The sequence below is a fragment of the Hyla sarda genome, unplaced genomic scaffold (assembly GCF_029499605.1).
Source record: "Hyla sarda isolate aHylSar1 unplaced genomic scaffold, aHylSar1.hap1 scaffold_1278, whole genome shotgun sequence".
NCBI classification, from domain to species: domain Eukaryota; kingdom Metazoa; phylum Chordata; class Amphibia; order Anura; family Hylidae; genus Hyla; species Hyla sarda.
In genome coordinates this window covers 30327-58104 of record NW_026607900.1, presented here as the reverse complement: position 1 = coordinate 58104, position 27778 = coordinate 30327, and the positions used below count along the sequence as shown (strand labels likewise).

The 27778-nt window shown below is 47.4% G+C and overlaps 1 protein-coding gene across 1 annotated transcript in view; it reads right to left on the bottom strand.

The window, feature by feature from the left end:
* The window catches only part of LOC130304492 (oocyte zinc finger protein XlCOF7.1-like), a 39702-nt gene extending 13045 nt beyond the window's left edge, over positions 1-26657 (bottom strand). The window contains exons 1-4 of the mRNA XM_056551934.1: positions 26583-26657; positions 26435-26499; positions 25707-26268; positions 15566-16810 (exon numbers count right to left, since the gene is read on the bottom strand). Coding sequence (XP_056407909.1) covers positions 15566-16810; positions 25707-26268; positions 26435-26499; positions 26583-26616 — 1906 coding nt within the window. The 5' untranslated portion in view covers positions 26617-26657. The remainder of the gene's footprint in view (positions 1-15565; positions 16811-25706; positions 26269-26434; positions 26500-26582) is intronic.
* Positions 26658-27778: the final 1121 nt, after the last annotated feature.

The following is a 27778-nucleotide window of genomic DNA, read 5'->3' as shown; positions in this document are numbered from 1 at the left end:
GGCCTGTGAGAATCCATCTCCTGCCGGGGGAGGTGCATGAGAATCTACACCCAGGAGCAGGCCTGTGAGAATTCCTCTCCTGCCGGGGGAGGTGCATGAGAATCTACATCCAGGAGCAGGCCTGTGAGAATCCATCTCCTGCCGGGGGAGGTGCATGAGAATCTACATCCAGGAGCAGGCCTGTGAGAATCCATCTCCTGCCGAGGGAGGTGCATGAGAATCTACATCCAGGAGCAGGCCTGTGAGAATCCCTCTCCTCCTAATGGAGGTGCATGAGAATCTACATCCAGGAGCAGGCCTGTGAGAATCCATCTCCTGCCGGGGGAGGTGCATGAGAATCTACATCCAGGAGCAGGCCTGTGAGAATCCATCTCCTGCCGGGGGAGGTGCATGAGAATCTACATCCAGGAGCAGGCCTGTGAGAATCCATCTCCTGCCGGGGGAGGTGCATGAGAATCTACATCCAGGAGCAGGCCTGTGAGAATCCATCTCCTGCCGGGGGAGGTGCATGAGAATCTACACCCAGGAGCAGGCCTGTGAGAATCCATCTCCTGCCGGGGGAGGTGCATGAGAATCTACATCCAGGAGCAGGCCTGTGAGAATCCATCTCCTGCCGGGGGAGGTGCATGAGAATCTACATTCAGGAGCAGGCCTGTGAGAATCCATCTCCTGCCGGGGGAGGTGCATGAGAATCTACACCCAGGAGCAGGCCTGTGAGAATCCATCTCCTGCTGGGGGAGGTGCATGAGAATCTACATCCAGGAGCAGGCCTGTGAGAATCCATCTCCTGCCGGGGGAGGTGCATGAGAATCTACATCCAGGAGCAGGCCTGTGAGAATCCCTCTCCTGCTGGGGGAGGTGCATGAGAATCTACATCCAGGAGCAGGCCTGTGAGAATCCCTCTCCTGCCGGGGGAGGTGCATGAGAATCTACATCCAGGAGCAGGCCTGTGAGAATCCCTCTCCTGCCGAGGGAGGTGCATGAGAATCTACATCCAGGAGCAGGCCTGTGAGAATCCCTCTCCTGCCGGGGGAGGTGCATGAGAATCTACATCCAGGAGCAGGCCTGTGAGAATCCCTCTCCTGCCGGGGGAGGTGCATGAGAATCTACATCCAGGAGCGGGCCTGTGAGAATCCATCTCCTGCCGGGGGAGGTGCATGAGAATCTACATCCAGGAGCAGGCCTGTGAGAATCCATCTCCTGCCGGGGGAGGTGCATGAGAATCTACATCCAGGAGCAGGCCTGTGAGAATCCATCTCCTGCCGAGGGAGGTGCATGAGAATCTACATCCAGGAGCAGGCCTGTGAGAATCCATCTCCTCCTAATGGAGGTGCATGAGAATCTACATCTAGGAGCAGGCCTGTGAGAATCCATCTCCTCCTAATGGAGGTGCATGAGAATCTACATCTAGGAGAAGGCCTGTGAGAATCCATCTTCTGCCGGGGGAGGTGCATGAATATCTACATCCAGGAGCAGGCCTGTGAGAATCCATCTCCTGCCGGGGGAGGTGCATGAGAATCTACATCCAGGAGCAGGGCTGTGAGAATCCATCTCCTGCCGGGGGAGGTGCATGAGAATCTACATCCAGGATCAGGCCTGTGAGAATCCATCTCCTGCCGAGGGAGGTGCATGAGAATCTACATCCAGGAGCAGGCCTGTGAGAATCCCTCTAATGCCGGGGGAGGTGCATGAGAATCTACATCCAGGAGCGGGCCTGTGGGAATCCATCTCCTGCCGGGGGAGGTGCATGAGAATCTACATCCAGGAGCAGGCCTGTGAGAATCCATCTCCTGCCGGGGGAGGTGCATGAGAATCTACACCCAGGAGCAGGCCTGTGAGAATCCCTCTCCTGCCGGGGGAGGTGCATGAGAATCTACATCCAGGAGCAGGCCTGTGAGAATCCATCTCCTCCTAATGGAGGTGCATGAGAATCTACATCCAGGAGCAGACCTGTGAGAATCCCTCTCCTGCCGGGGGAGGTGCATGAGAATCTACATCCAGGAGCAGGCCTGTGAGAATTCATCTCCTGCCGGGGGAGGTGCATGAGAATCTACATCCAGGAGCAGGCCTGTGAGAATCCATCTCCTGTCGGGGGAGGTGCATGAAAATCTACATCCAGAAGCAGGCCTGTGAGAATCCATCTCCTGCCGGGGGAGGTGCATGAGAATCTACATCCAGGAGCAGGCCTGTGAGAATCCATCTCCTGCCGGGGGAGGTGCATGAGAATCTACATCCAGGAGCGGGCCTGTGAGAATCCATCTCCTGCCGGGGGAGGTGCATGAGAATCTACATCCAGGAGCAGGCCTGTGAGAATCCATCTGCTGCCGGGGGAGGTGCATGAGAATCTACATCCAGGAGCAGGCCTGTGAGAATCCATCTCCTGCCGAGGGAGGTGCATGAGAATCTACATCCAGGAGCAGGCCTGTGAGAATCCATCTCCTCCTAATGGAGGTGCATGAGAATCTACATCTAGGAGCAGGCCTGTGAGAATCCATCTCCTCCTAATGGAGGTGCATGAGAATCTACATCTAGGAGAAGGCCTGTGAGAATCCATCTTCTGCCGGGGGAGGTGCATGAATATCTACATCCAGGAGCAGGCCTGTGAGAATCCATCTCCTGCCGGGGGAGGTGCATGAGAATCTACATCCAGGAGCAGGGCTGTGAGAATCCATCTCCTGCCGGGGGAGGTGCATGAGAATCTACATCCAGGAGCAGGCCTGTGAGAATCCATCTCCTGCCGAGGGAGGTGCATGAGAATCTACATCCAGGAGCAGGCCTGTGAGAATCCCTCTAATGCCGGGGGAGGTGCATGAGAATCTACATCCAGGAGCGGGCCTGTGGGAATCCATCTCCTGCCGGGGGAGGTGCATGAGAATCTACATCCAGGAGCAGGCCTGTGAGAATCCATCTCCTGCCGGGGGAGGTGCATGAGAATCTACATCCAGGAGCAGGCCTGTGAGAATCCATCTCCTGCCGGGGGAGGTGCATGAGAATCTACACCCAGGAGCAGGCCTGTGAGAATCCCTCTCCTGCCGGGGGAGGTGCATGAGAATCTACATCCAGGAGCAGGCCTGTGAGAATCCATCTCCTCCTAATGGAGGTGCATGAGAATCTACATCCAGGAGCAGACCTGTGAGAATCCCTCTCCTGCCGGGGGAGGTGCATGAGAATCTACATCCAGGAGCAGGCCTGTGAGAATCCCTCTCCTGCCGGGGGAGGTGCATGAGAATCTACATCCAGGAGCAGGCCTGTGAGAATCCCTCTCCTGCCGGGGGAGGTGCATGAGAATCTACATCCAGGAGCAGGCCTGTGAGAATCCATCTCCTCCTAATGGAGGTGCATGAGAATCTACATCCAGGAGCAGGCCTGTGAGAATCCATCTCCTCCTAATGGAGGTGCATGAGAATCTACATCCAGGAGCAGGCCTGTGAGAATCCATCTCCTGCCGGGGGAGGTGCATGAGAATCTACATCCAGGAGCAGGCCTGTGAGAATCCCTCTCCTGCCGGGGGAGGTGCATGAGAATCTACATCCAGGAGCAGGCCTGTGAGAATCCCTCTCCTCCTAATGGAGGTGCATGAGAATCTACATCCAGGAGCAGGCCTGTGAGAATCCATCTCCTGCCGGGGGAGGTGCATGAGAATCTACATCCAGGAGCAGGCCTGTGAGAATCCATCTCCTCCTAATGGAGGTGCATGAGAATCTACATCCAGGTGCGGGCCTGTGAGAATCCATCTCCTGCCGGGGGAGGTGCATGAGAATCTACATCCAGGAGCAGGCCTGTGAGAATCCATCTCCTCCTAATGGAGGTGCATGAGAATCTACATCCAGGAGCGGGCCTATGAGAATCTACATCCAGGAGCAGGCCTGTGAGAATCCATCTCCTGCCGGGGGAGGTGCATGAGAATCTACATCCAGGAGCAGGCCTGTGAGAATCCCTCTCCTGCCGGGGGATGTGCATGAGAATCTACATCCAGGAGCAGGCCTGTGAGAATCCATCTCCTGCCGGGGGAGGTGCATGAGAATCTACATCCAGGAGCAGGCCTGTGAGAATCCCTCTCCAGCCGGGGGAGGTGCATGAGAATCTACATCCAGGAGCAGGCCTGTGAGAATCCATCTCCTCCTAATGGAGGTGCATGAGAATCTACACCCAGGAGCAGGCCTGTGAGAATCCATCTCCTGCCGGGGGAGGTGCATGAGAATCTACATCCAGGAGCAGGCCTGTGAGAATCCATCTCCTGCCGGGGGAGGTGCATGAGAATCTACACCCAGGAGCAGGCCTGTGAGAATCCATCTCCTGCCGGGGAGGTGCATGAGAATCTACATCCAGGAGCAGGTCTGTGAGAATCCATCTCCTGCCGAGGGAGGTGCATGAGAATCTACATCCAGGAGCAGGCCTGTGAGAATCCATCTCCTGCCGGGGGAGGTGCATGAGAATCTACACCCAGGAGCAGGCCTGTGAGAATCCCTCTCCTGCCGGGGGAGGTGCATGAGAATCTACATCCAGGAGCGGGCCTGTGGGAATCCCTCTCCCGCCGAGGGAGGTGCATGAGAATCTACATCCAGGAGCAGGCCTGTGAGAATCCATCTCCTCCTAATGGAGGTGCATGAGAATCTACACCCAGGAGCAGGCCTGTGAGAATCCATCTCCTGCCGGGGGAGGTGCATGAGAATCTACATCCAGGAGCAGGCCTGTGAGAATCCATCTCCTGCCGGGGTAGGTGCATGAGAATCTACATCCAGGAGCAGGCCTGTGAGAATCCATCTCCTGCCGGGGGAGGTGCATGAGAATCTACACCCAGGAGCAGGCCTGTGAGAATCCCTCTCCTGCCGGGGGAGGTGCATGAGAATCTACATCCAGGAGCAGGCCTGTGAGAATCCATCTCCTGCCGGGGGAGGTGCATGAGAATCTACATCCAGGAGCAGGCCTGTGAGAATCCATCTCCTGCCGAGGGAGGTGCATGAGAATCTACATCCAGGAGCAGGCCTGTGAGAATCCCTCTCCTCCTAATGGAGGTGCATGAGAATCTACATCCAGGAGCAGGCCTGTGAGAATCCATCTCCTGCCGGGGGAGGTGCATGAGAATCTACATCCAGGAGCAGGCCTGTGAGAATCCATCTCCTGCCGGGGGAGGTGCATGAGAATCTACATCCAGGAGCAGGCCTGTGAGAATCCATCTCCTGCCGGGGGAGGTGCATGAGAATCTACATCCAGGAGCAGGCCTGTGAGAATCCATCTCCTGCCGGGGGAGGTGCATGAGAATCTACACCCAGGAGCAGGCCTGTGAGAATCCATCTCCTGCCGGGGGAGGTGCATGAGAATCTACATCCAGGAGCAGGCCTGTGAGAATCCATCTCCTGCCGGGGGAGGTGCATGAGAATCTACATTCAGGAGCAGGCCTGTGAGAATCCATCTCCTGCCGGGGGAGGTGCATGAGAATCTACACCCAGGAGCAGGCCTGTGAGAATCCATCTCCTGCTGGGGGAGGTGCATGAGAATCTACATCCAGGAGCAGGCCTGTGAGAATCCATCTCCTGCCGGGGGAGGTGCATGAGAATCTACATCCAGGAGCAGGCCTGTGAGAATCCCTCTCCTGCTGGGGGAGGTGCATGAGAATCTACATCCAGGAGCAGGCCTGTGAGAATCCCTCTCCTGCCGGGGGAGGTGCATGAGAATCTACATCCAGGAGCAGGCCTGTGAGAATCCCTCTCCTGCCGGGGGAGGTGCATGAGAATCTACATCCAGGAGCAGGCCTGTGAGAATCCATCTCCTGCCGGGGGAGGTGCATGAGAATCTACATCCAGGAGCAGGCCTGTGAGAATCCATCTCCTGCCGGGGGAGGTGCATGAGAATCTACATCCAGGAGCGGGCCTGTGAGAATCCATCTCCTGCCGGGGGAGGTGCATGAGAATCTACACCCAGGAGCGGGCCTGTGAGAATCCATCTCCTGCCGGGGGAGGTGCATGAGAATCTACATCCAGGAGCAGGCCTGTGAGAATCCCTCTCCTGCCGAGGGAGGTGCATGAGAATCTACATCCAGGAGCAGGCCTGTGAGAATCCCTCTCCTGCCGAGGGAGGTGCATGAGAATCTACATCCAGGAGCAGGCCTGTGAGAATCCCTCTCCTGCCGGGGGAGGTGCATGAGAATCTACATCCAGGAGCAGGCCTGTGAGAATCCCTCTCCTGCCGGGGGAGGTGCATGAGAATCTACATCCAGGAGCAGGCCTGTTAGAATCCCTCTCCTGCCGAGGGAGGTGCATGAGAATCTACATCCAGGAGCAGGCCTGTGGGAATCCCTCTCCTGCTGGGGGAGGTGCACAGCTGCTTACACAGCCCCTGGACGTAGATTTTCACAGCTGTCAAAGTCTATGTCTGGGAGCGGGGGAGGGAGGTGCAGAACTGCGTCCTGCACAGCTTTGCCTTCCCCGTTCCCTCGCTGTATGTTCGGAAATCTCCGGACAGCTGAGGGGAGGGGCTGACACAAAAATGCACAGGGCGCAGTTTTGCACCTCACACCGGAACATTGCTCAGGGATGTGGAATTCCTATCGCCCGACGCTCGAGACATGCAGTTCCGGGCGCCGGGCAGGTGAATTCTTCAGGTCTTTAGCCCGGCTTCGGGCAAGCAGGGCCGGACCTGAAAGCTACCAATAAGCACGGCAGTGCACCTCACGGCGGCGCTCACAGGGGAGTATGGATCGGGCTCCCGACTCGTGACCGCTCCCGTACTCTGCAGCCCCCGGCTGTTCTCAGTAGCCGGGGCCGCCGCTAATAGCCAGTATGCGGTGATCCCGATTGCCGCGGCTGGCTATTAACCCTTTAGATCGCCACTGTCAAAGCTGACAGCGCGTCTAAAGAGACATGTGAATGCTCCCTGGTGGGCTAGATCGCCCCCCCCCCCCCCCCCCCCCGCAGCACGTGGGCTTACCTCTGATTCCCTGCTGTCCCGAGGCTGTCCCGCGGCTCTGTCATTGATAGATCCTGGCTGGACTAGACTCTATCAATGGATTGCAGAGCACACAGATTCAACAGAACTCTATTGACCTGTATGAGGAATCTAATGATTCCTCCTAAAAGTCCCCTAAGGGACTAATAAAGTGTAAAAAAAACTATGTTTTATTAAAAGTTTAAAAGACACACATTAACCCCTTCCATATAAAAAGTTCAAATCACCCCCTTTTCCAATATAAAAACATATAAACATAATAAAAACAAACATATTTGGTATCACAGTACAAACTATTAAAATATAACATTATGGGCAACAAAAAGCCCAGAATAGCAAGACACATTCTAACTAGGCAGAGGGATGCGGGTGGCCTGGCAATGCCTGACTTTATTACATAGCCACCTTGGTCTCTGTGCTGGGGGGGGGGTGGATTCTGGGATCATTGGAGGTTCCATGGGTACACATAGAACATTCGCTGGCCTTGCCATACACCTTGAAAGACCTGTTGCAGTTGCCGTTCTGGAACTTACCACCTCCTAAAGACATCTGCCCAACGATGTCGGCTTCTATCAGAGCTTGGACAATATTCCACAGAATGTCTGACACAGGAGTACCTCCCCCCCAGCCATCTAGTATATCCATCACCCTTCTGAACGCACTGCTTCCACATCCTGATTTAAGGGCTTGGATAGATAAAGTTTTGGCCTCAGTAGGGGACATTCACTCATCCAATTCTCTATTGACTTTTGGAGATATCTGAGCAAAATTCTCACTGCCAACTGCTGATTTCTTTAACTCGTTCAGGACCCATGATGTAACGTTACGTCCCGACACCCTGGGTCTTAAGGACCCATGACGTATTGTTACGTTATGGGCAGTTCCGGTCCCCACTGTGCGCCGGGCAATCGTTCAGCAGGCATCCCGTGCAAATGCCCAGGGGGGTCCCGGGACCCCCCCATGTCGGCAATCGCAGAAAATCGCATGTCAATTCAGAGTTGCGATTTTCTTCTATTCCGGGCTGATCGGGTCTCTGTTGACCCGATCACCCGGAAAATTGTGATGATCTGACCTGTCAGTGACAGCCCAGATCATCTTGCAGGGTAGGAGTGAAGTCGCAATGCTGCGATTTCCTCCCATCCCCTGCCATTGGTCAGAATTGATTCAGACCAATGGCAGAGCAGGACAGTGGGTTGTTCTGCCCACCCCTGGATGTCGAGGGGATCGTGGGAAGAAGATGGAGGCCGGGTACCTTACCTGAAGATGGCGTGGAGACCGAAGATCCTCCTGGAGACTACGGAGATCCCGACTCAGGTAGGGAGACACGTGGGGGGGGGGGGGGGGGTGGAAACAAAAGTGAAAGTAAAGTGATCTTTACTGTGGCAACCACTAGGAAGGCCAAACTGCAACTCCCAGCATGCCCAGACAGCCAAAAAGGAGATGTAGTTTTGCAACATCTGGAGGGTCACAGTTTGGGGACCACTATTACAGTGGTGCCCAAACGGTGGCCCTCCAGATGTTGCCAAACTACAACTCTCAGCACGCCCAGACTGCCCAGGCATGCTGGGAGTTGTAGTTCTGTAACATCTGTCCCTTCAGATTTTGCAATTTTCATGAAATTTTAGAAAATTGCTGTTCTACTTTGAAGCCCTCTAATTTTTTCAAAAAGTAAAAATATGTCCATTTTATGATGTCAACATAAAGTAGACATATTGTATTTGTGAATAAAAATAAACTTTATTTGTTATATTCATTTTCCTTACAAGCAGAGAGCTTCAAAGTTAGAAAAATGCAAAATTTTCAAAATTTTCATGAAATTTGGGGATTTTTCACCAAAAAAGGATGCAAGTAACGCCGAAAATTTACCACCAAAATAAAGTAAAATATGTCACGAAAAAACTATCTCAGAATCAGAATGATAACTAAAAGCATCCCAGAGTTATTAATGCTTAAAGTGACAGTGGTCAGATGTGCAAAAAATGGCCGGGTCCTAAGGTGTAAAATGGCCTGGTCCTTAAGGGGTTAAATATCTCCAAGTCTGACACCTGCTGGGGGGATTACACCCCTCGGGGCTCAAACTAGATAAATTAGCATGCCTCCACATATATGTTGGAGGGGTTGCGGGGGTGGGGGATCCTTGCTACATATACTTTGGTTGTGTCCCCTAATACGACATTATTGGGAAAATTGCAAAGAATTGCTAGGAAAAGTTCTCCCTGGGCCAATAGTGTGGACCCTGCGACCGGCCCTTCTTTTCATTGGGATCTCTGATATGCCACCAAATAGTAGAGCCCTCATGTGTACAATATGTGCTGTCGCTAAGAATATTCTGCTCCGTAAATGGAAATCGGAGGCAGTTCCAGATTTTGCAGTCCTCCAACTAGAAATGAATCCTATGTGCGTATATGAAAGAATTATCTCCTACGGGAACAGCACTCACCCGGCCTTTCTCAACAAGTGGCGGCTCTGGTTCCAATCCCCCTTCACTGTGAAGGATTAATAGTGAATATTTGTGTTCTTAGTAACATTAGGTTTCTCTCCCCAACACCTTAGACCATTGTTTGCCTCTTTTACCGCAGCTATGCACAAGGTTCTTCTTATTTTTTTTTACTAGCAGATGTCCTCTATATTGTATACGCGTAGGATATACGATTATTCACCCATTTTGTTTTTGTGTTACTACTGTTCATTACTGTTTATGTACCATCACCCTTACCGGGATCTCCTGGCCTGTTGTATAACTTTGAAAAATGCTTAATAAAAACTATTTCACAAAAAATATATAACATTATGTATCCCCCTATGGTAAATCACAAATAAAAAAAAACACAGAATTACAATTTTTATAATTTCCCAGAAAAAAAGTTAAAAGCGATTAAAAAGTCAAATCAATACCAAAATGATACCGATACAAAAAACTAGATTATGGCGCAAAAAATGAGCCCTCATACAGCCCCATATGCGGGGGGGAAAAAAAAGCTACAGGGGTCAGAAAATGGCAATAAAAAAAATAAAAATCAAAAAGTTCAGAATATTTTTTTAATTAGTAAAACATGACGGAAACTATACAAATCTGGCATTGCTGTAATCAGCACGACCTAAAGTATACATGTTAACTCAACCACAAGGTAAATGGCGTAAAAAAGAAAATCATCACATTTGCTAAATTATCTTTTACTATTTCAATTTCACTTCACCAATATTTTTTTGTTTTTGGTTCGGAGAATATGTTATGGAACAATTAAAAGGTATCATTATAGTAGGAAGTTATGGCTATTATAGGGCGAGGAGGAAAAAACGAGAGTGTAAAAGCGAAAATTGGCCCGGACAAGTGGATCGTCATGAGGGACAAGTAGATTTTGCTCCGTTTTAGTCCCGTGGACAAGTACAGTCGTCCCTCAACATACGATGGTAATTTGTTCCAAACGAGCCATGGTTTGTCGAATCCATCGTATGTTGAGGGATCCGTGTATAGGAAGCTTTACTCACCTGTCCCCGTCGCTCGCGATGGTGTCTCCGCCGCTCCCGATGGTGACCCCGGCCTCCGCTGGGCTCTCCGTTGTCTTCTCCGGTCCTCTGCTGTCTTCTCCGGTCCTCCGCTGTCTTCTCCGGTCCTCCGCTGTCTTCTCCGGTCCTCCGCTGTCTTCTCCGGTCCTCCGCTGTCTTCTCCGGTCCTCCGCTGTCTTCTCCGGTCCTCCGCTGTCTTCTCCGGTCCTCCGCTGTCTTCTCCGGTCCTCCGCTGTCTTCTCCGGTCCTCCGCTGTCTTCTCCGGTCCTCCGCTGTCTTCTCCGGTCCTCCGCTGTCTTCTCCGGTCCTCTGCTGTCTTCTCTGGTCCTCTGCTGTCTTCCGCAAGGCCTTACTGGGCCTGCGTAGCGACGTCATTACGCCGCTGCGTACGTCATTCCTATTGGATGACGTGCGCAGCAGCGTATTCACGTCATCGGAGAGGGCCGAGAAGACACCGGAAGACCAGAGCTGGACCCGGAGGGCACCCCGGAGCATCGTGGAGGGGTAAGTAATACTTACCGCTCCACACGGGGAACATTAAGCTGCTATCCGGCAGCAGCTTAAGCATTTGGCGCTGCCGGATAGCACTTAATGCGATGGCCCGACATAAAAAAAGCATTGTATGTCGATGTCGACATGCAATGGCCTCTGAGAGGCCATCGTATGTCAATTTGATCATATGTCGGGGCCATCGTAGGTCGGGGGGGTCACTGTAGTTTTTTGCAAAGTTTCCACATCCCTGATGTCAACATATGAGGTATTTCCATACTCGAGAGAAATTGGGCTACAAATTTTGGGGGTCTTTTTCTCCTTATACGACTTTTAAAAATGAAAAAATACAAGAACATGTTAGTGTAAAAAATGCAGATTTAGATTTTGCTGCTATTCCTATGCAACACCTAAAGGGTTAACAAACTTTCTGAATGTCATATTGAATACTTTGAGGGGTGCAGATTCTATAATGGGGTAATGTATGGGGTATTTCTCACAGAAAGGCCCCTTAACCCCTCAAGGACCAGGCACATTTTGCCCTCAAGGACCAGGCCAATTTTATTTTAGCATTTTCCTTTTTTCCTCCTTCTAATAATCATAACTCTTTTATATTTTCATCCACAGACCCATATGAGGACTTGTTTTGCGTCACCAATTTTCCTTTGTAATGACATCACTCATTTTACCATAAAATGTACGGCGCAACCCAAAAAATATTATTTATGTGGGAAAATTGAAAAGAAAACCGCACTTTAGCAAATTTTGGAAGGTTTTGTTTTCACGCTGTTCACTTTACGGTAAGAATTACGTTTTCTTTTTTCTGTGGGTCAATACGATTAAAATGATCCCCATGTTATATACTTTTCTATAATTGTACCGCTTAAAAAAAATCTCAAACTATTTTAACAAAATTAGTATGTTTGAAATTGCCCTAATTTGACCACCTATAACTTTCTTATTTTTCCGTATACGGGGCGGTATATTTTTTGCGCCGTGATCTGTAGTTTTTATTGGAACTTTTGCTTCGTTTTTACTTTTTATTAATTTTTTGGGGGAATAAAATGTGACAAAAAAGCAGCAATTTTGGAATTTTTTGTTTTTTTTACGTTTACGCCGTTCACCTACAGGATAATTAACAATATATTTTGATAGTTCAATTAACTTTTTTTTTTAATACACTTTACTAGTCTCTATTGGGAACTATTTATAGCAATCATTTCATTGCTAACGATGTTCAGTGCTATACATAGGGCATAGCACTGATCAGTGTTATCGGTCATCTTCTGCTCTGGTCTGTAGAAGACCCCGGGAGAAGGACGGAGCCAGGTGAGGGGACCTTCGGCTGCCATGTTGGATGATCGGATTCCCACGGCAGCGCTGCGTGCGATCTGATCATCCATTTAAAGTACCGCACTGCCGCAGATGCCGTGATCTGTATTGATCACGGCATCTGAGGGGTTAATGGCGGACATACAAGCGATCGCGGATGTCTGCCATTACCGGTGGGTCCCTGGCTGCTGACAGCAGCCGGGACCTGCCGCGCATGACACGAGCACCGGTCCAGTGCTCGCGGTCATGGTGGAGCATAAATGTATATTATGGAGCGTTAAGTAGCACGGCACCATGATATACATTTATGTCCATTGTCATTAAGGGGTTAAATCCACTTCAAACAACTGGAAAATTTTGAAAATTGCTGCCATACTTTGAAGCCCTCTAATGTCTTCAAAAAGTAAAATCATGTCAACTTTATGATGGAAACATAAAAGTAGACATATTGTATTTGTGAATCAATATATAATTTATTGTGAATATCCATTTTCCTTACAAGCAGAGAGCTTCAAAGTTAGAAAAATGCAAAATTTTCTATATTTTCATGAAATTTCTTGATTTTTCCCCAAGAAAGGATGCAAGTAACAACAAAAATGTACCTCTATGTTAAAGTAGAATATGTCAGGAAAAAACAATCTCGGAATCAGAATAAAAAGTAAAAGCATCAGAGTTATTAACCCCTTAAGGAGTGAGCGATTTCACGTTTTTGCATTTTCGTTTTTTCCTCCTTGCCTTTAAAAAATCATAACCCTTTCAATTTTACACCTAAAAATCTGTATTATTGCTTATTTTTTGCGCCACCAATTCTACTTTGCAGTGATATTAGTCATTTTACTGAAAAATCCACAGCAAAATGGAAAAAAAATTCATTGTGCAACAAACATGAAGAAAAAATGCCATTTTGTACATTTTGGGGGCTTCCGTTTCTACGCAGTGCATATTTCGGTAAAAGTGACATCTTATCTTTATTCTGTAGGTCCATATGGTTAAAATGATCCCCTACTTATATAGGTTTGATTGTGCATTACTTCCGAAAAAAATCATGACTACATGCAGGAAAATGTATGCGTTTAAAATTGTCATTTTCTGACCCCTATAACTTTTTAATTTTTTGCGGCGTGATCTGTTTTTAGCGGTGTCATTTTTGTTCTCATCAGACTTTTTGATCACTTTTTTGTGGTATAAAAAGTGATCAAAAATGCGCTATTTTGGACCTTGGAATTTTTTTGCGCGTACGCCATTGAACATGCAGTTTAAAAAGTGGTATATTTTTATAATTCGGACATTTCCGCACGCGGTGATACCACATATGTTTATTTTTATTTACACTGTTTTATTTTGTTACTAGGAAATGCTGGGTGATTTAAACTATTAATTCAGAAGGGAATAACTGAAAGGGTTAACTTTTTGTTTACACTTTTTTTTTTGCAAGCTGATAGGTGCCATAGAGACCTATGAGCTTGCAATGGCTGATTTCATTCACAGACTGCTGCCTTGCCGTTGCATGGCAACAATCAGTGAAATCGGTGATTGATTGCTCCAGCCTGTAACTCAGGCTGGGAGTAATCAATCGGAGCCCGGACGCCGCCGGAGAAGGTAAGAGACCTTCTTCTCTCCGGGTAGCTGATCGGGGCCTCGCGATTTTATCGCGATGACCCCGATCAGCCCGACTGAGCAGCCGGGAAGCATTTAGTTTCACTTTCGAGCTGAGTGCCGCATCGGAAGGGTTAATAGCGCATGGCCGAACGATCGCGGCTGTGAATAGGTGCCGGGACCATCCCGCTATGATCTGGGGTCCCGCCGGGACCCCGCGTTATAGACAGGGACCGCACTTAGGACGTTTATAAATGTCAATTTGCGGGAAGGGGTTAATAAAGTGACAGTGGTCAGAAATGCAACAAAGGGCTGAGTCCCTAAGGGGTTACATTATATATATATTTATTTATAAAATTTAACCCTTTAAGGACTGAGCCCTTTTTTGCACATCTGACCACTGTCACCCAATAACTCTGATGCTTTTACCGATTATTCTGATTCTGAGAATGTTTTTTCGTGACATATTCTACTTTATGTTAGTGGTAAATTTTCTTCGTTACTTGCATCATTTCTTTGTGAAAAATCACGAAATTTCATGAAAACTTTGCATTTTTCTAACTTTGAAACTCTCTGCTTGTAAGGAAAATGGATTTTCCAAATAAATGATATATTGATTCACAAATACTCTGGCCGACATTTATCAATGAGTTTACACCTTTTTTTTCTCCGTACAAAAGGCGCTATTTTGGCGCACTGTATGTTATTTTGCGCCTTTTGGTGGTAGAATATTTTAGTCATTCCAGATGTTTTGGAGTAGCAGTACATGCTTTTCAATTCAGCGTATGCCGTGGACTGAAATTTATGAACTTTCTGTATAAAAAGTTTTTGTAAAAAGGCGCAAAAAAGGCGGCAAGCCACTGAAAAGTGTCTAAAACGACACCATCCCAGACCTGGCGTAGCTTTTTGGTGTATGTGAAGAGAGAAATACATGCATGCTGAGAGTTGTAGTTTTGCAACATCAGGAGGGCTACCATTTGGGCACCACTGTATAGTGGTGTCCAAACTGTGACCTCTAGATGTTGCAAAACTCCACTAGACCACTAGAAGGCAGCAGTAAATATCGCTTTCCTGCCACCTTCCTTGATGCTCCACGCCGTCGCCTCCCTACCTCCACCGCTGATCTCCAATGATGCCACCGATGATCGCCGGTCCCCACCGCATGAAAGTCCCCAGGTACCGGCCGCCATCTTCTCCCCCCGCTCTGCCCGACATCCAGGGGTGGGCAGAGCGGGGGATTTCCATGGTAACCCCCTGTCTTCAACTGCCACTGGTCAGTAGTCATTGCTGACTAATGGCAGGAGATAGGAGGGGGTGGCACCACTGCAACCGCGCTCCTATCCCTTAGGATGATCGGGGCTGTCACTGACAGCTCCGATCATCCCTATTTTCCGGGCGATCGGGTCATCAGAGACCTGATCAGCGGCAAATGGACAATCTGAATTGATCTGCCATTTGCCATGATCACTGACATGGGGGGGTGGTCTCAGGACCCCCCTGGGCAATATGCCGGGATGCCTGCTGAACGATATCAGCAGGCATCCCAGTCCGGTCCCCGCCCGGCGAGCGTCGGGGACTGGAATTCCCACGAGCGTATCTATACGCCCTCAGTCCTTAAGGACTTTAAAACGGGGGTGTATGGATACGCACTCAGTCCTTAAGAGGTTAATAGTCTGTGATGAAAATGGCTTCTTGCCTTTGTGAGTTCTTTGATGCCTAACAAGATCTGATTTCTTAGCAAAACATTTCCCACATTCTGGACATGAAAATGGCTTCTCCCCTGTGTGAGTTCTGTGATGTTCAACAAGATTTGATTTCTTAGTAAAACATTTTCCACATTCTGAACATGAAAAGGGCTTCTTCCTTGTGTGAGTTCTTTGATGTACTACAAGATGTGATTTCTTAGTAAAACATTTTCCACATTCTGTACATGAAAATGGCTTCCCTCCTGTGTGAGTTCTTTGATGCCTAACAAGATGTGGTTGCTGAGTAAAACATTTCCCACATTCTGAACATAAAAATGGCTTCTCCCCTGTGTGAGTTCTGTGATGTTCAACAAGATGTGATTTCTTATTAAAACATTTTCCACATTCTGAACATGAAAAGGGCTTCTTCCTTGTGTGAGTTCTTTGATGTACTATAAGATGTGATTTCTTAGTAAAACATTTTTCACATTCTGTACATGAAAATGGCTTCCATCCTGTGTGAGTTCTTTGATGCCTAAAAAGATGTGATTGCTGAGTAAAACATTTCCCACATTCTGAACATAAAAATGGCTTCTCTCCTGTGTGAGTTCTGTGATGTTCAACAAGATGTGATTTCTTATTAAAACATTTTCCACATTCTGAACATGAAAATGGCTTCTTTATTGTGTGAGTTCTGTGATGTATTACAAGATCTGATTTCTTAGTAAAACCTTTTCCACATTCTGTACATAAAAATGGCTTCTTGCCTTTGTGAGTTCTTTGATGCCTAACAAGATGTGATTTCGTAATAAAACATTTCCCACATTCTGGACATGAAAATGGCTTCTCCCCTGTGTGAGTTCTGTGATGTACTACAAGATCTGATTTCTTAGTAAAACATTTTCCACATTCTGAACATGAAAATGGCTTCTCTTCTGTGTGATATCTCTGATGTGTAACAATACCTGATTTCTGAGTAAAACATTTCCCACATTCTGAGCATGAATATGGTTTCTTTCCTGTATGAGCTCGGTGATGTCCAACACCCCTTCTGTGACCTTTATTTTGCTGAACATCCTGTGATGAGTGAGAAGACAGGACCTGTATATAAGGATGAGATGACAGATCTTGGCTGTGAAGGGCTGAGGGTGTATCTGGGATAATGGAATGTTCTTCATATGTATCTTGTGTGATATCATCATCTGCTTTATAATCTGAAGATATAAGATTCTCCTCTGATCTCCTGCTACAAGAATCTGCAGAGAATAACACAGATTTTATTATCAGTATTAACCTCTTAACGACCCAGGACCTTTAAACTATTGCATTTGTCATTCTTCCTCCTCTCCTTCGAGCCATAACTCTTATTTTCCCGTATACAGAGCCGCTTGAGAACTTGTTTTTTGGAGGGACAAATCTTACTTTGTAATAACACTTTTTTATTGTACCCTAAAATGTACGACAGAACCAAAATATTACTATTTGTGAGGAAAATGGAAAACAAACACTTTTGCTATTTTTGTGTGGTTTTGTCTTAGAAATGACATCTTCTCTTTATTATGTGGTAAATATGATAAGTTTTACTATTATACTTTTTACAAAATGAGTTATTCATAAAATTGCCGTATTCCGACCCCTATAACTCTTATTTTTCCGTATACGGGGATGGATGAGGAGGATTTTTTTGCGCTGTGATTTGTAGTTTTTATCAGGACCATTACCCATCATATATCTGACTTTTTGATAACTTTTTTCAGATACCGTATATACTCGAGTATAAGCCGAGTTTTTCAGGGATTTTTCGTGCTGAAAACGCCCCCCTCGGCTTATACTCGAGTGAACAAAAAAAACTTTCTGGCTTTAGCTGTGAGGGGATGGTGCGGCCCGTCCATCTCTGCCTGTCAATACCTTCTCAGTGGTCTTCAACCTGCGGACCTCCAGATGTTGCAAAACTACAACTCCCAGCATGCTGGGAGTTGTAGTTTTGTAACATCTGGAGGTCCGCAGGTCGAAGACCACTGAGGCCTTCATCATCATCCAGACCCCCCTTTAGTTTTCTACTCACCTCCCCTCGGTGGAAAAGAAGGGTGAGCTGGTCCGGGCCATCATCTGTGCTGCAGGGACCGTCTGGTGGGGAGGGTTAGTCGTTCCGGGCTGTCCATCTTCACCGGGAGGCCCTCGGGGGGGGGGATGACGGGGGGGGGGGGGGATGATGACGGGGGCGATGATGACGGGGGCGATGATGACGGGGGCGATGATGACACGGGTGATAATGACAAGGGGTGATAATGACGGGGGGTGATAATGACGGGGTGACGATGACAGGGTGATAATGATGGGGTGTTAATTACGGGGGGATGATGTATTGGATGATGACAGGGGGGGGGATGATGACATGGGGGGGGATGATGACAGGGGGGGGGGGATGATGTATTTCCCACCCTAAGCTTATTTATTGTCGAGTCAATAACTTTTCCTGGGTTTTTGGGGTGAAATTAGGGGCCTCGGCTTATATTCAGGACGGCTTATACATATGATGGACCCAAAAATCCGCATTTTTGGTGTTTGGTAATGTTTTACATTTATGATGTTCATCATGCGGAATCATAAACATTATGGGGGAGATTTATTAAAACCTGTGCAGAGGAAAAGTTCCCCAGTTGCCCATAGCAACCAATCAGATTGCTGCTTTCATTTTGCAGAGGTTAAAAATGAAAGAAGCCATCTGATTGGTTGCCATGGGCAACTGGGTAACTTTTCCTCTGGACAGGTTTTAAAAAAAATCGCCCCCTATATTTGAATACATAAAAATAAAGGATTCACTTAACCCCTTAAGGACCGGGGGTTTTTCCGTTTTTGCATTTTCGTTTTTTGCTCCTTGCCTTTAAAAAATCATAACTCTTTCAATTTTGCACCTAAAAATCCATATGATGGCTTATCTTTTGCGCCACCAATTCTACTTTGTAATGACGTCAGTCATTTTGCCCAAAAATCTACGGTGAAACGGGAAAAAAAATCATTGTGCGACAAAATTGAAAAAAAAATGCTGTTTTGTAACTTTTGGGGGCTTCCGTTTCTACGTAGTACATTTTTTGGTAAAAATGACACCTTCTCTTTATTCTGTAGGTCCATACGATTATAATGATCCCCTACTTATATAGGTGATTTTGTCGGACTTCTGGAAAAAATCATAACTACATGCAGGAAAATTAATACGTTTAAAATTCTCATCTTCTGACCCCTATAACTTTTTTATTTTTCCGTGTATGGGGCGGTATGAGGGCTCATTTTTTGCGCCGTGATCTGAAGTTTTTAACAGTACCATTTTTGCATTGATAGGACTTATTGATCGCTTTTTATTCATTTTTAAATGATCTAAAAAGTGACCAAAAATGCACTATTTTGGACTTTGGAATTTTTTTGCGAGCACGCCATTGACCGAGCGGTTAAATTAATGATATATTTTTATAATTCGGACATTTCCGCACACGGTGATACCATATATGTTTATTTTTATTTACACTGTGGTTTTTTTTTATTGGAAAAGGGGGGTGATTCAAACTTTTAATAGGGGAGGAGTTAAATGATCTTTATTCACTTTTTTTTTGCAGTGTTATAGGTCCCATAGGGACCTATAACACTGCACACACTGATCATTATTATCCCATAGGGACCTATAACACTGCACACACTGATCATTATTATCCCATAGGGACCTATAACACTGCACACACTGATCATTATTATCCCATAGGGACCTATAACACTGCACACACTGATCTCCTATGCTGATCACTGGTTTCTCATAAGAAACCAGTGATCAACGATTCTGCCGCATGACTGCTCAGGCCTGGATCTCAGGCACTGAGCAGTCATTCGGCGATCGGACAGCGAGGAGGCAGGAAGGGGCCCTCCCGCTGTCCTGTCAGCTGTTCGGGATGCCGCGATTAGCCGCGGCTATCCCGAACAGCCCGACTGAGCTAGCCGGGAACTTTCACTTTTAGCCGCGCGGCTCAGCTCTGAGCGCGCGGCTGAAGGGTTAATAGCGCGCTGCGCCGCGATCGCCGCTGCGCGCTATTAGAGGCGGGTCCCGGCTTCACTATGACGCCGGGCCCGCCGTGATATGACGTGGGGTTACTGTGTAACCCCGCGTTATATCAGAAGAGCAGGACCAAGGACGTACCGGTACGTCCTTGGTCCTTAAGGGGTTAAACAACACAATGTAACTCCAAGTCACTGACACTTCTGTGAAATCCCACTGTCCACTCAGGAAGAACACTGACAATCAATTTCACATGGAACAGACAACAGGTGGAAAATTTAGGCAATTAGCAAGACACCCTCAATGAAGGAGTGGTTCTGCAGGTGGTGACCACAGACCACTTCTCCTTTCCTATGCTTTCTGGCTGATGTTTTGGTCACTTATAACTGTTTTGGCCACTTATGTAAAAAGCGCATAAAGCTTCTTCACTCAGGTACCATAATCCCTATAATATAAATCCCTCCTCCCCCAAACAAAAAATAGAAAAGAGCATAGTCTCTCAACGTCCTTGAAAAGTGCACTAAGGCATCTTAGGAGAAATTGACATTGATCACCGCGCAGTCATCATCTGGTAAGAAATAGGTGTCATCGATGGGGAGACAGAGTTACCAAATGCCTCCCCCGGCCCCAAACCATGTAGACAAGCATAAAGTGCAGCTCCTCGCTATGGGAGCCTCACTCGGACCCTGCTGGTGCTCCTCTGACTCCCAGGGCATCCAAACCGAGAGCCATAGTGCTCAAAATAAATGGTCAGCCTGTATTCAGTATTATGTATCTGGAAATCTTAGCGCCCCTAGAGAACCTCTCAGAGATTCCACATTGTACCATGTGGTTGTATCTAAATGGTCGTACAATCTCAACGATCCCCCGAGATTCAAAGTGAGCAACAAGAAAGGATTTCCATTTTTAGAAAAAACATTTAGTGCCAGTTTCTGAATGTCTCTCGGCATCTAAGTGATCTATGTCTAGAAACTATTTCAATTGGGCAATCAGCATAGGCAAATCTGGAGTGGTAGTATCTAACCATTTAGACAATGCATGGCAACTAAATGGACAAACCGAGGAAACCTCTCCTCCCCTTCCCCTCCTCCCTCCGGTGGGCGCAATTGGTGAAATAGGAGCGATTGTGGTATAAAAGGGACCCGCACCTTCCAATGATCCCATATGTACGATTGTATGAGACGCCAGTATATCGCTTAGTGTGAGCACTCCCAGATGCCATGATACATGTTTGTAAGTGGGGTACTTCATTTAGGGCAATGAGTGATCCTATCTGGGAAGTTATGGGAGGGCAAGATGTTGAAGCCAGATGGGAGGGCAAGATGTTGAAACCATATAGGGCAGCAAGAGCGACCTTGAAGTATAACTCAAAATTAATGATCACAAGGATCAATGACCCTAGTGAGGGGTGGACTAAACATATGTTTATTTATTAACCTCAACTCAGCCCAAAAGGACTGAGCAAAAAGTCCACTTTTTATCCCTCACTTTGATAAAACTTAACTTTTATTTTTAAATAGTTAAACAATAATGTGAATAAACAGAGCTATAGGTGATTTTAAAAAACCCAGCATTTTAAGCACCACATGTATTGATGTAACTTGTTGTCCCTAGGGACCAACTGGAATTATAGGATCTACTCAGCACATCTGCAGAATGTGCTGATTAAGGGTGCTATGCTGATATTTAAAATACTCTCACACTGTCCCTCCTAACATGTTTCGCCAGCAAAGTGACGTCTTCAGAGGTTAGGGAACAATGGTTCCCTAACCTCTGAAGACGTCACTTTGGTGGCGAAACATGTTAAAATGCTGTTTTTTTTAAAATCATCTATAGCTCTGTTTATTCACGACCTTGAAGTAGGTCTCCCTCCACCTCTCATAGATAACATTTTTTCGTACAGATGCCCACCCGCTCAACACTACATCAGTAATGCTTGTGTCCCCTGTCCATCTTTCCCACGTCCGAAATACATGTTTAGGATCAAGTTTTAGGAAGCGTTTACAGAAGGCTGCTTACAGGTCAGAGATCGACCTTCTCTGGGGTTCATTGCCTATAATGTCATCTAAAATGTTGTTTGGGGCTTCCTTCGAGAGATTCCGATATCTAGAAGAACAAAAGACGTTACCTGATTGGCATAAAGAGTGTGGGACAGGGGAGGTCAAACACACGGAGCATTTCTCCAGGGTTGAGCCATCTATGGTCATCACTACGAATCAGTTACCCCACCGTCCGAGCCCCTCTAGAAAGCCACAATTTCAACCACAGAGAAGATTTACCCTGCAGGAATTCTGGGTGGTCAAGCAAGGGCATCCTTTTGGATACCAGAAACGGAAGGCCAAAAACTTTTCGCACTTCCTTCCAGGTCACTATGGTATCTCGCAGTAGCACTGAGCCCCTGATCCCTACCGGAAGTATAGCTTATGAAGTGTGAAGCAGTGTCGGTAGAGACCATGGGGCGGCCAGTGCTGTTTCCACCGCTAGATTGGAGAAGTAGTCAGAGGAGTGAAGCCAATCAAGTGCTTGGCGAAACAAGCCAAATTATAGCCACTGATGTTTGGGAAATGAACACCCCCCTCAACCTTGCTAAGCATGAGCTTCTGTAAAGCTATGCGCGGGCACTTGCCCTGCCATAGGAAGGATTAAAAGGCTGCGTTGAGGTGTCAAATGTCATCATGCCGAAGTAGAAGTGGGAGAGTTTGCAAGGGGTACATCAAGCGGGGGAAACTAATCATTTTAACGAGATGGCATCTACCCAGGAAAGATAAGGGCAAGGGCTCCCAGCGCTTCATCTCCACAAAAATACGCTGAAAGAGGGGTGTGTAGTTGAGTGAATAGAGCATGTCAGGAGTCTTCCCAATGCGAATGCTTAGATACGTTATCGAAGAAGAGGCCACTTTAGCACCCAAGGCATTCGCATCAAGAAGCCACCTGGGAGGAGTCGCACCCAAAGGCAGTAGCATACTCTTGGCGGCATTGACCCTGTAGCCCGTGAAGCTTCCGGTATAAGATAGAAAGTTCAGAATTTTAGGGACAGCCTCAATGGGGTGGTTGGGTAAAGTAATACATCATCAGCACACATGGACAATTTGATCTCCTGGGTGCCCACGGCTATACCCCTGTAGATATCAGAGGAGATCAAATAGCGGGCCAGAGGTTCAATCGCCAGATCAAACAATAAAGGCGATAAGGGACAACCCTGACATGTTCCTTTCGCTAACTGGAGGGGAGTGGATAAGATGCCTGGGGTATGTACCCTAGCCCTGAGACCATCACATAGGCCGTCTATAAAGGAGCTAAATCGACCTACAATCCCAAATGTTGTCAGGACCAGCCGCAGCCAGTCAAACCGAACATTGTCAAAAGCTTTTTCAGCATCCAAAGCAAACAATGCGGGTTGGGTTGCTGTCTGGGACTGGCCCCAAACACTATCCAGTACTGCCAGTACCCTCCTAATGTTCATGACCGCTGAACGGGTTTTCACGAACCCCACTTGATGGTCAACAATAAGGGAAGGTAAAAATCTAGGCAGGCGATCTGCCAGGATCTTAGATAATAACTTCCCATCCTGGTTGATCAGAGCGATAAGAACCAGGTTCTAAAGGGTCCTTGTCAGGATTGGGGAGTACCTTAATATATGCTAGTTTTGCAGCCGGAGAGTGTACGCCTGTGCCATTTTGTTAAAATATGCCATAAGGGGGAAACAACCTGATCAATCAGGGGTTTGCAAAACTTGCCAGGATAGCCGTCTGGCCCTGGCGCTTTCCCATTTGCCAAAGCGCGTATACTAGTGACTACTTCTTCCATTGGAACATCGCGTTGAGCTCCTGCTGCTGCTCATCAGATAAAGATGGTAGGGGGAGCCCCTCCAGAAACCGCGCCCCTTCCTCAGAGCGGGGGGAGAAGAATAGAGAGCAGCATAGTAGGAGTCCAAGACGCCATTAACTGAGTGCGGCTCATGCATTACTTGCTCCAATGAGTCACACAACGTCAGTACATGCGCAGGCACGCGTGACTCCTTCACTATACGCGCTCGCAAACGTCCCGCCTTATTGCCCTGCCAATACATAACTACTTCAAAGTGAGACCTATGGATTCTCTCTTTCCTATCCAACCAGAGTTCATACAAGGATTTTGCTGCCTGCCACTTGAGTTTATGATCTATGGTGGGGGACTCTAAAAAGCAGGAGTAAGCTTCCGCTAAGGCTGCGCTTGCCATTGCATGACCCTCCAGAGTATTCCTTTTGACAGAATTACTATAACACATAATTTTATCCCCAAGTACCACCTTAGCAGTTTCCCAGTACAGAGAGGGATTGTCAATGTGGGATGCATTGTCCGTTTGAAAATCCAGCTACCACCCCCTGAGAAGAGAAAAGATTAATCTTTCGTTAAATAAGACAAAAACCGCCACAAGATGTCAGAACCCTTTGTGCATGATGGCAGGAGCTCCAAGACCACCAATGCATGATCCGAAATGACCAGGTTCCGTATGTCCACCTCTCCCAAGCGAGAGCACACAAGGGGACTGACTAGGAAATGGTGAATGCATGAACCCTGTACGTGAGAAGTGCGTGTACTCACGACCGTCCGGGTGTAAATGCCGCTAAGAGTCTATCAACCCCGTCTGTGTCAGGAAAGGTGGGAGGACCCTGTCACTCTGATGTGGGATGGTAGATATGTGAGCTGAGCGTCTATTCACTGTATTTAAGTCCCCTCCCAGGATGGTGTGTGGTCCATTAGACCTATTGACTGTATCTGCTAAAGATGCAAAGAAGGAAGAGTTATCACCACTAGGAGAATAAACATTATAAACATGATATGTGGTACCATTATGGACTAGATGAAAATGAGAAAAACACCCCTCGTCATCCCTTTCGTGTGAGAGGATGTGGTACAAGAAAGACTTGTGAAGCAACGTTACAACTCCCGATTTGCCGTCCGCCGCTGCGCTGCCAAACACCTTGCCCACCCACAACTTCTGCATTCTCTGGAAATCCTGCTCCGTTAGATGTGTTTCCTGGAGAGGGACTATGTCCGGACGCAGGCGTTTCAAAAAGCGCAGAATTTTCATGCATTTTTGTAGGGAGCATAAACCCTTAACATTCCACGTCACCAACTTACACATGGTGCGCTAACGTCCCCCGGGGGGCAAGAGAATGCAGCAGGGAACATATACTGAGGAGACAATAGCTATGAGGGCGAGGAGAGCATGATGGACAAGAGGACCAAAGATAGGTGAAGGCGAGGAGGAAACATTGGATGGAACCAGAAATACAAGGAAGGTAAAACAGAAAAGGATCTGACATCATGAGAAGAACATGGGGGAGGGGGAGGCACAGAAACAAACAAAGACAACCCGAAAAAGGGCAAGAACAGAAAAATAAAAATCGACAGACAGACCAATCCACAGAATAGAATAGGGGCGGCCATAAATTGGGTAAAGGACTCCACTTTTTTCGGACATGTGGGTGGCTAGAACTCCCACCCCAGACCCCCGACATAAACCAATCAACTGGGCTTAAACGAAAGGGGAAGAATATACACGTAAAGAGGGGCCTCCAGGGGAATCCTACAGCAACTATAACTAGATGGGTACCTATAGGAAGGGGATCCCTCAGTGAAACACGGGGAAACTCATGACCGGAGGAGATTACCCAACCACTACCCTTAAACAGCAAGAATAGTACAAAACCGGGCAATCCCTAGAAGGAACCGTAGAGGTGCGGTGTAACAGAACCATTGGCACAGAAGAACAACAAATGGCATTACATACGTTACAGTGAATAATAAATGACAATAAACCCCTAAACCACAGTGTAAAATGATCCCCTGGGACAGTTAAAGAGGTGCCTCATGGGCCAACAGGAATTAAAACGATTCAAGAGTGGCACATCCCCCACATTAAGTCTATGGGAGCGGGCGTGATGGCCTCGTACACATAGGGATATTTCTTCTCCATATTCCAGCTGTAGTATCATATTAGTTTGCATTTTGGCTAAATAGAAGAATATACAGAAGAGACAGGACAGAGAGATTAAAGAATTCTACACAATTATTACAGCAGAAGAATCTGTGACTCTGCTCTATATTAAGTTGTTACTACTCACCTGGGCGGTTACCTGTAGGAACGTCCTCCTTATACTGCTCATCACCACTCACATCTGTCTCTTCTTCTTCCTCCCTATCTGTAGCATTAATCTTGTTCAGATCTTTCCCTGTAGGAATGTCCTCCTTATACTGCTCATCACCGCTCACATCTGTCTCTTCTTCCTTCATATCTGTCGCATTAATATTGTTCAGATCTTTTCCTGTCAGAATGTCCTCCTTATACTGCTCATCACAGCTTACATCTGTCTCTTCTTCCTTCATATCTGTAGCCTTAATATTGTTCAAATCTTTTCCTGTTGAAATGTCCTCCTTATACTGCTCATTACCGCTCACATCTGTCTCTTCTTCTTCCTTCATATCTGTAGCATTAATATTGTTCAGATCTTTTCCTGTCAGAATGTCCTCCTTATACTGCTCATCACAGCTCACATCTGTCTCTTCTTCCTTCATATCTGTAGCCTTAATATTGTTCAGATCTTTCCCTGTTGGAATGTCCTCCCTATACTGCTCATCCCCGCTCACATCTGTCTCTGGAGCATTAATATTGTTCAGATCTTCACCCTGATTCATAAGATGTGGAAGAAATATAGTAAACGTCATTAGACAGTAGGAGAAGTCACGTGGGATGTTATAGATGAGCAGGAGATGAGGAGTCATGGAGGGTGAGGGGACTGACCACAAGAGCTTCACAGCCCTTCTACAGATCATAGGGAATATCTCCATCTACCTGATCATCCTGTGGAAGAAGAGGACGGGGACACCTCTCTGGTGCTGTTCTCTTACTGGATCTGACTGTAGGGAACACATACAGAGACTGAATTCATTCTTTACATACAAATAATGAGAGGACGTGTGTATATAGTCATGTCTATTACCTGGTGATGTGAGGGGCTGCTGATCCTCCATCATGACCTGATCCTTGTACTGATCCTTGTGTCCTTCTACATACTCCCACTCCTCCATGGAGAAATAGACCGCCACGTCCTGACACCTTATAGGAACCTGACACATAATGATACAGTCATCACCCCGACCCCTCCAGTGGTGTTACTGTATAATGTCCCAGCATTCCCAGCAGTGTCACCTCTCCAGTCATCACCAGACCCCTCCATTCCTGTATAATGTCCCAGCATTCCCAGCAGTGTCCCCTCTCCAGTCATCACCAGACCCCTCCATTACTGTATAATGTCCCAGCATTCCCAGCAGTGTCACCTCTCTAGTCATCACCAGACCCCTCCATTACTGTATAATGTCCCAGCAGTGTCACCTCTCCAGTCATCACCAGACCCCTCCATTACTGTATAATGTCCCAGCAGTGTCACCTCTCCAGTCATCACCAGACCCCTCCATTACTGTATAATGTCCCAGCAGTGTCACCTCTCCAGTCATCACCAGACTCCTCCATTACTGTATAATGTCCCAGCAGTGTCACCTCTCCAGTCATCACCAGACCCCTCCATTACTGTATAATGTCCCAGCATTCCCAGCAGTGTCACCTCTCCAGTCATCACCAGACCCCTCCATTACTGTATAATGTCCCAGCAGTGTCACCTCTCCAGTCATCACCAGACCCCTCCATTACTGTATAATGTCCCAGCATTCCCAGCAGGGTCACCTCTCCAGTCATCACCAGAACCCTCCATTACTGTATAATGTCCCAGCAGTGTCACCTCTCCAGACATCACCAGACCCCTCCATTACTGTATAAAGTCCCAGCAGTGTCACCTCTCCAGTCATCACCAGACCCCTCCATTACTGTATAATGTCCCAGCAGTGTCACCTCTCCAGTCATCACCAGACCCCTCCATTACTGTATAATGTCCCAGCAGTGTCACCTCTCCAGTCATCACCAGACCCCTCCATTACTGTATAATGTCCCAGCAGTGTCACCTCTCCAATCATCACCAGACCCCTCCATTACTGTATAATGTCCCAGCATTCCCAGCAGTGTCACCTCTCCAGTCATCACCAGACCCCTCCATTACTGTATAATGTCCCAGCATTCCCAGCAGTGTCACCTCTCCAGTCATCACCAGACCCCTCCATTACTGTATAATGTCCCAGCAGGGTC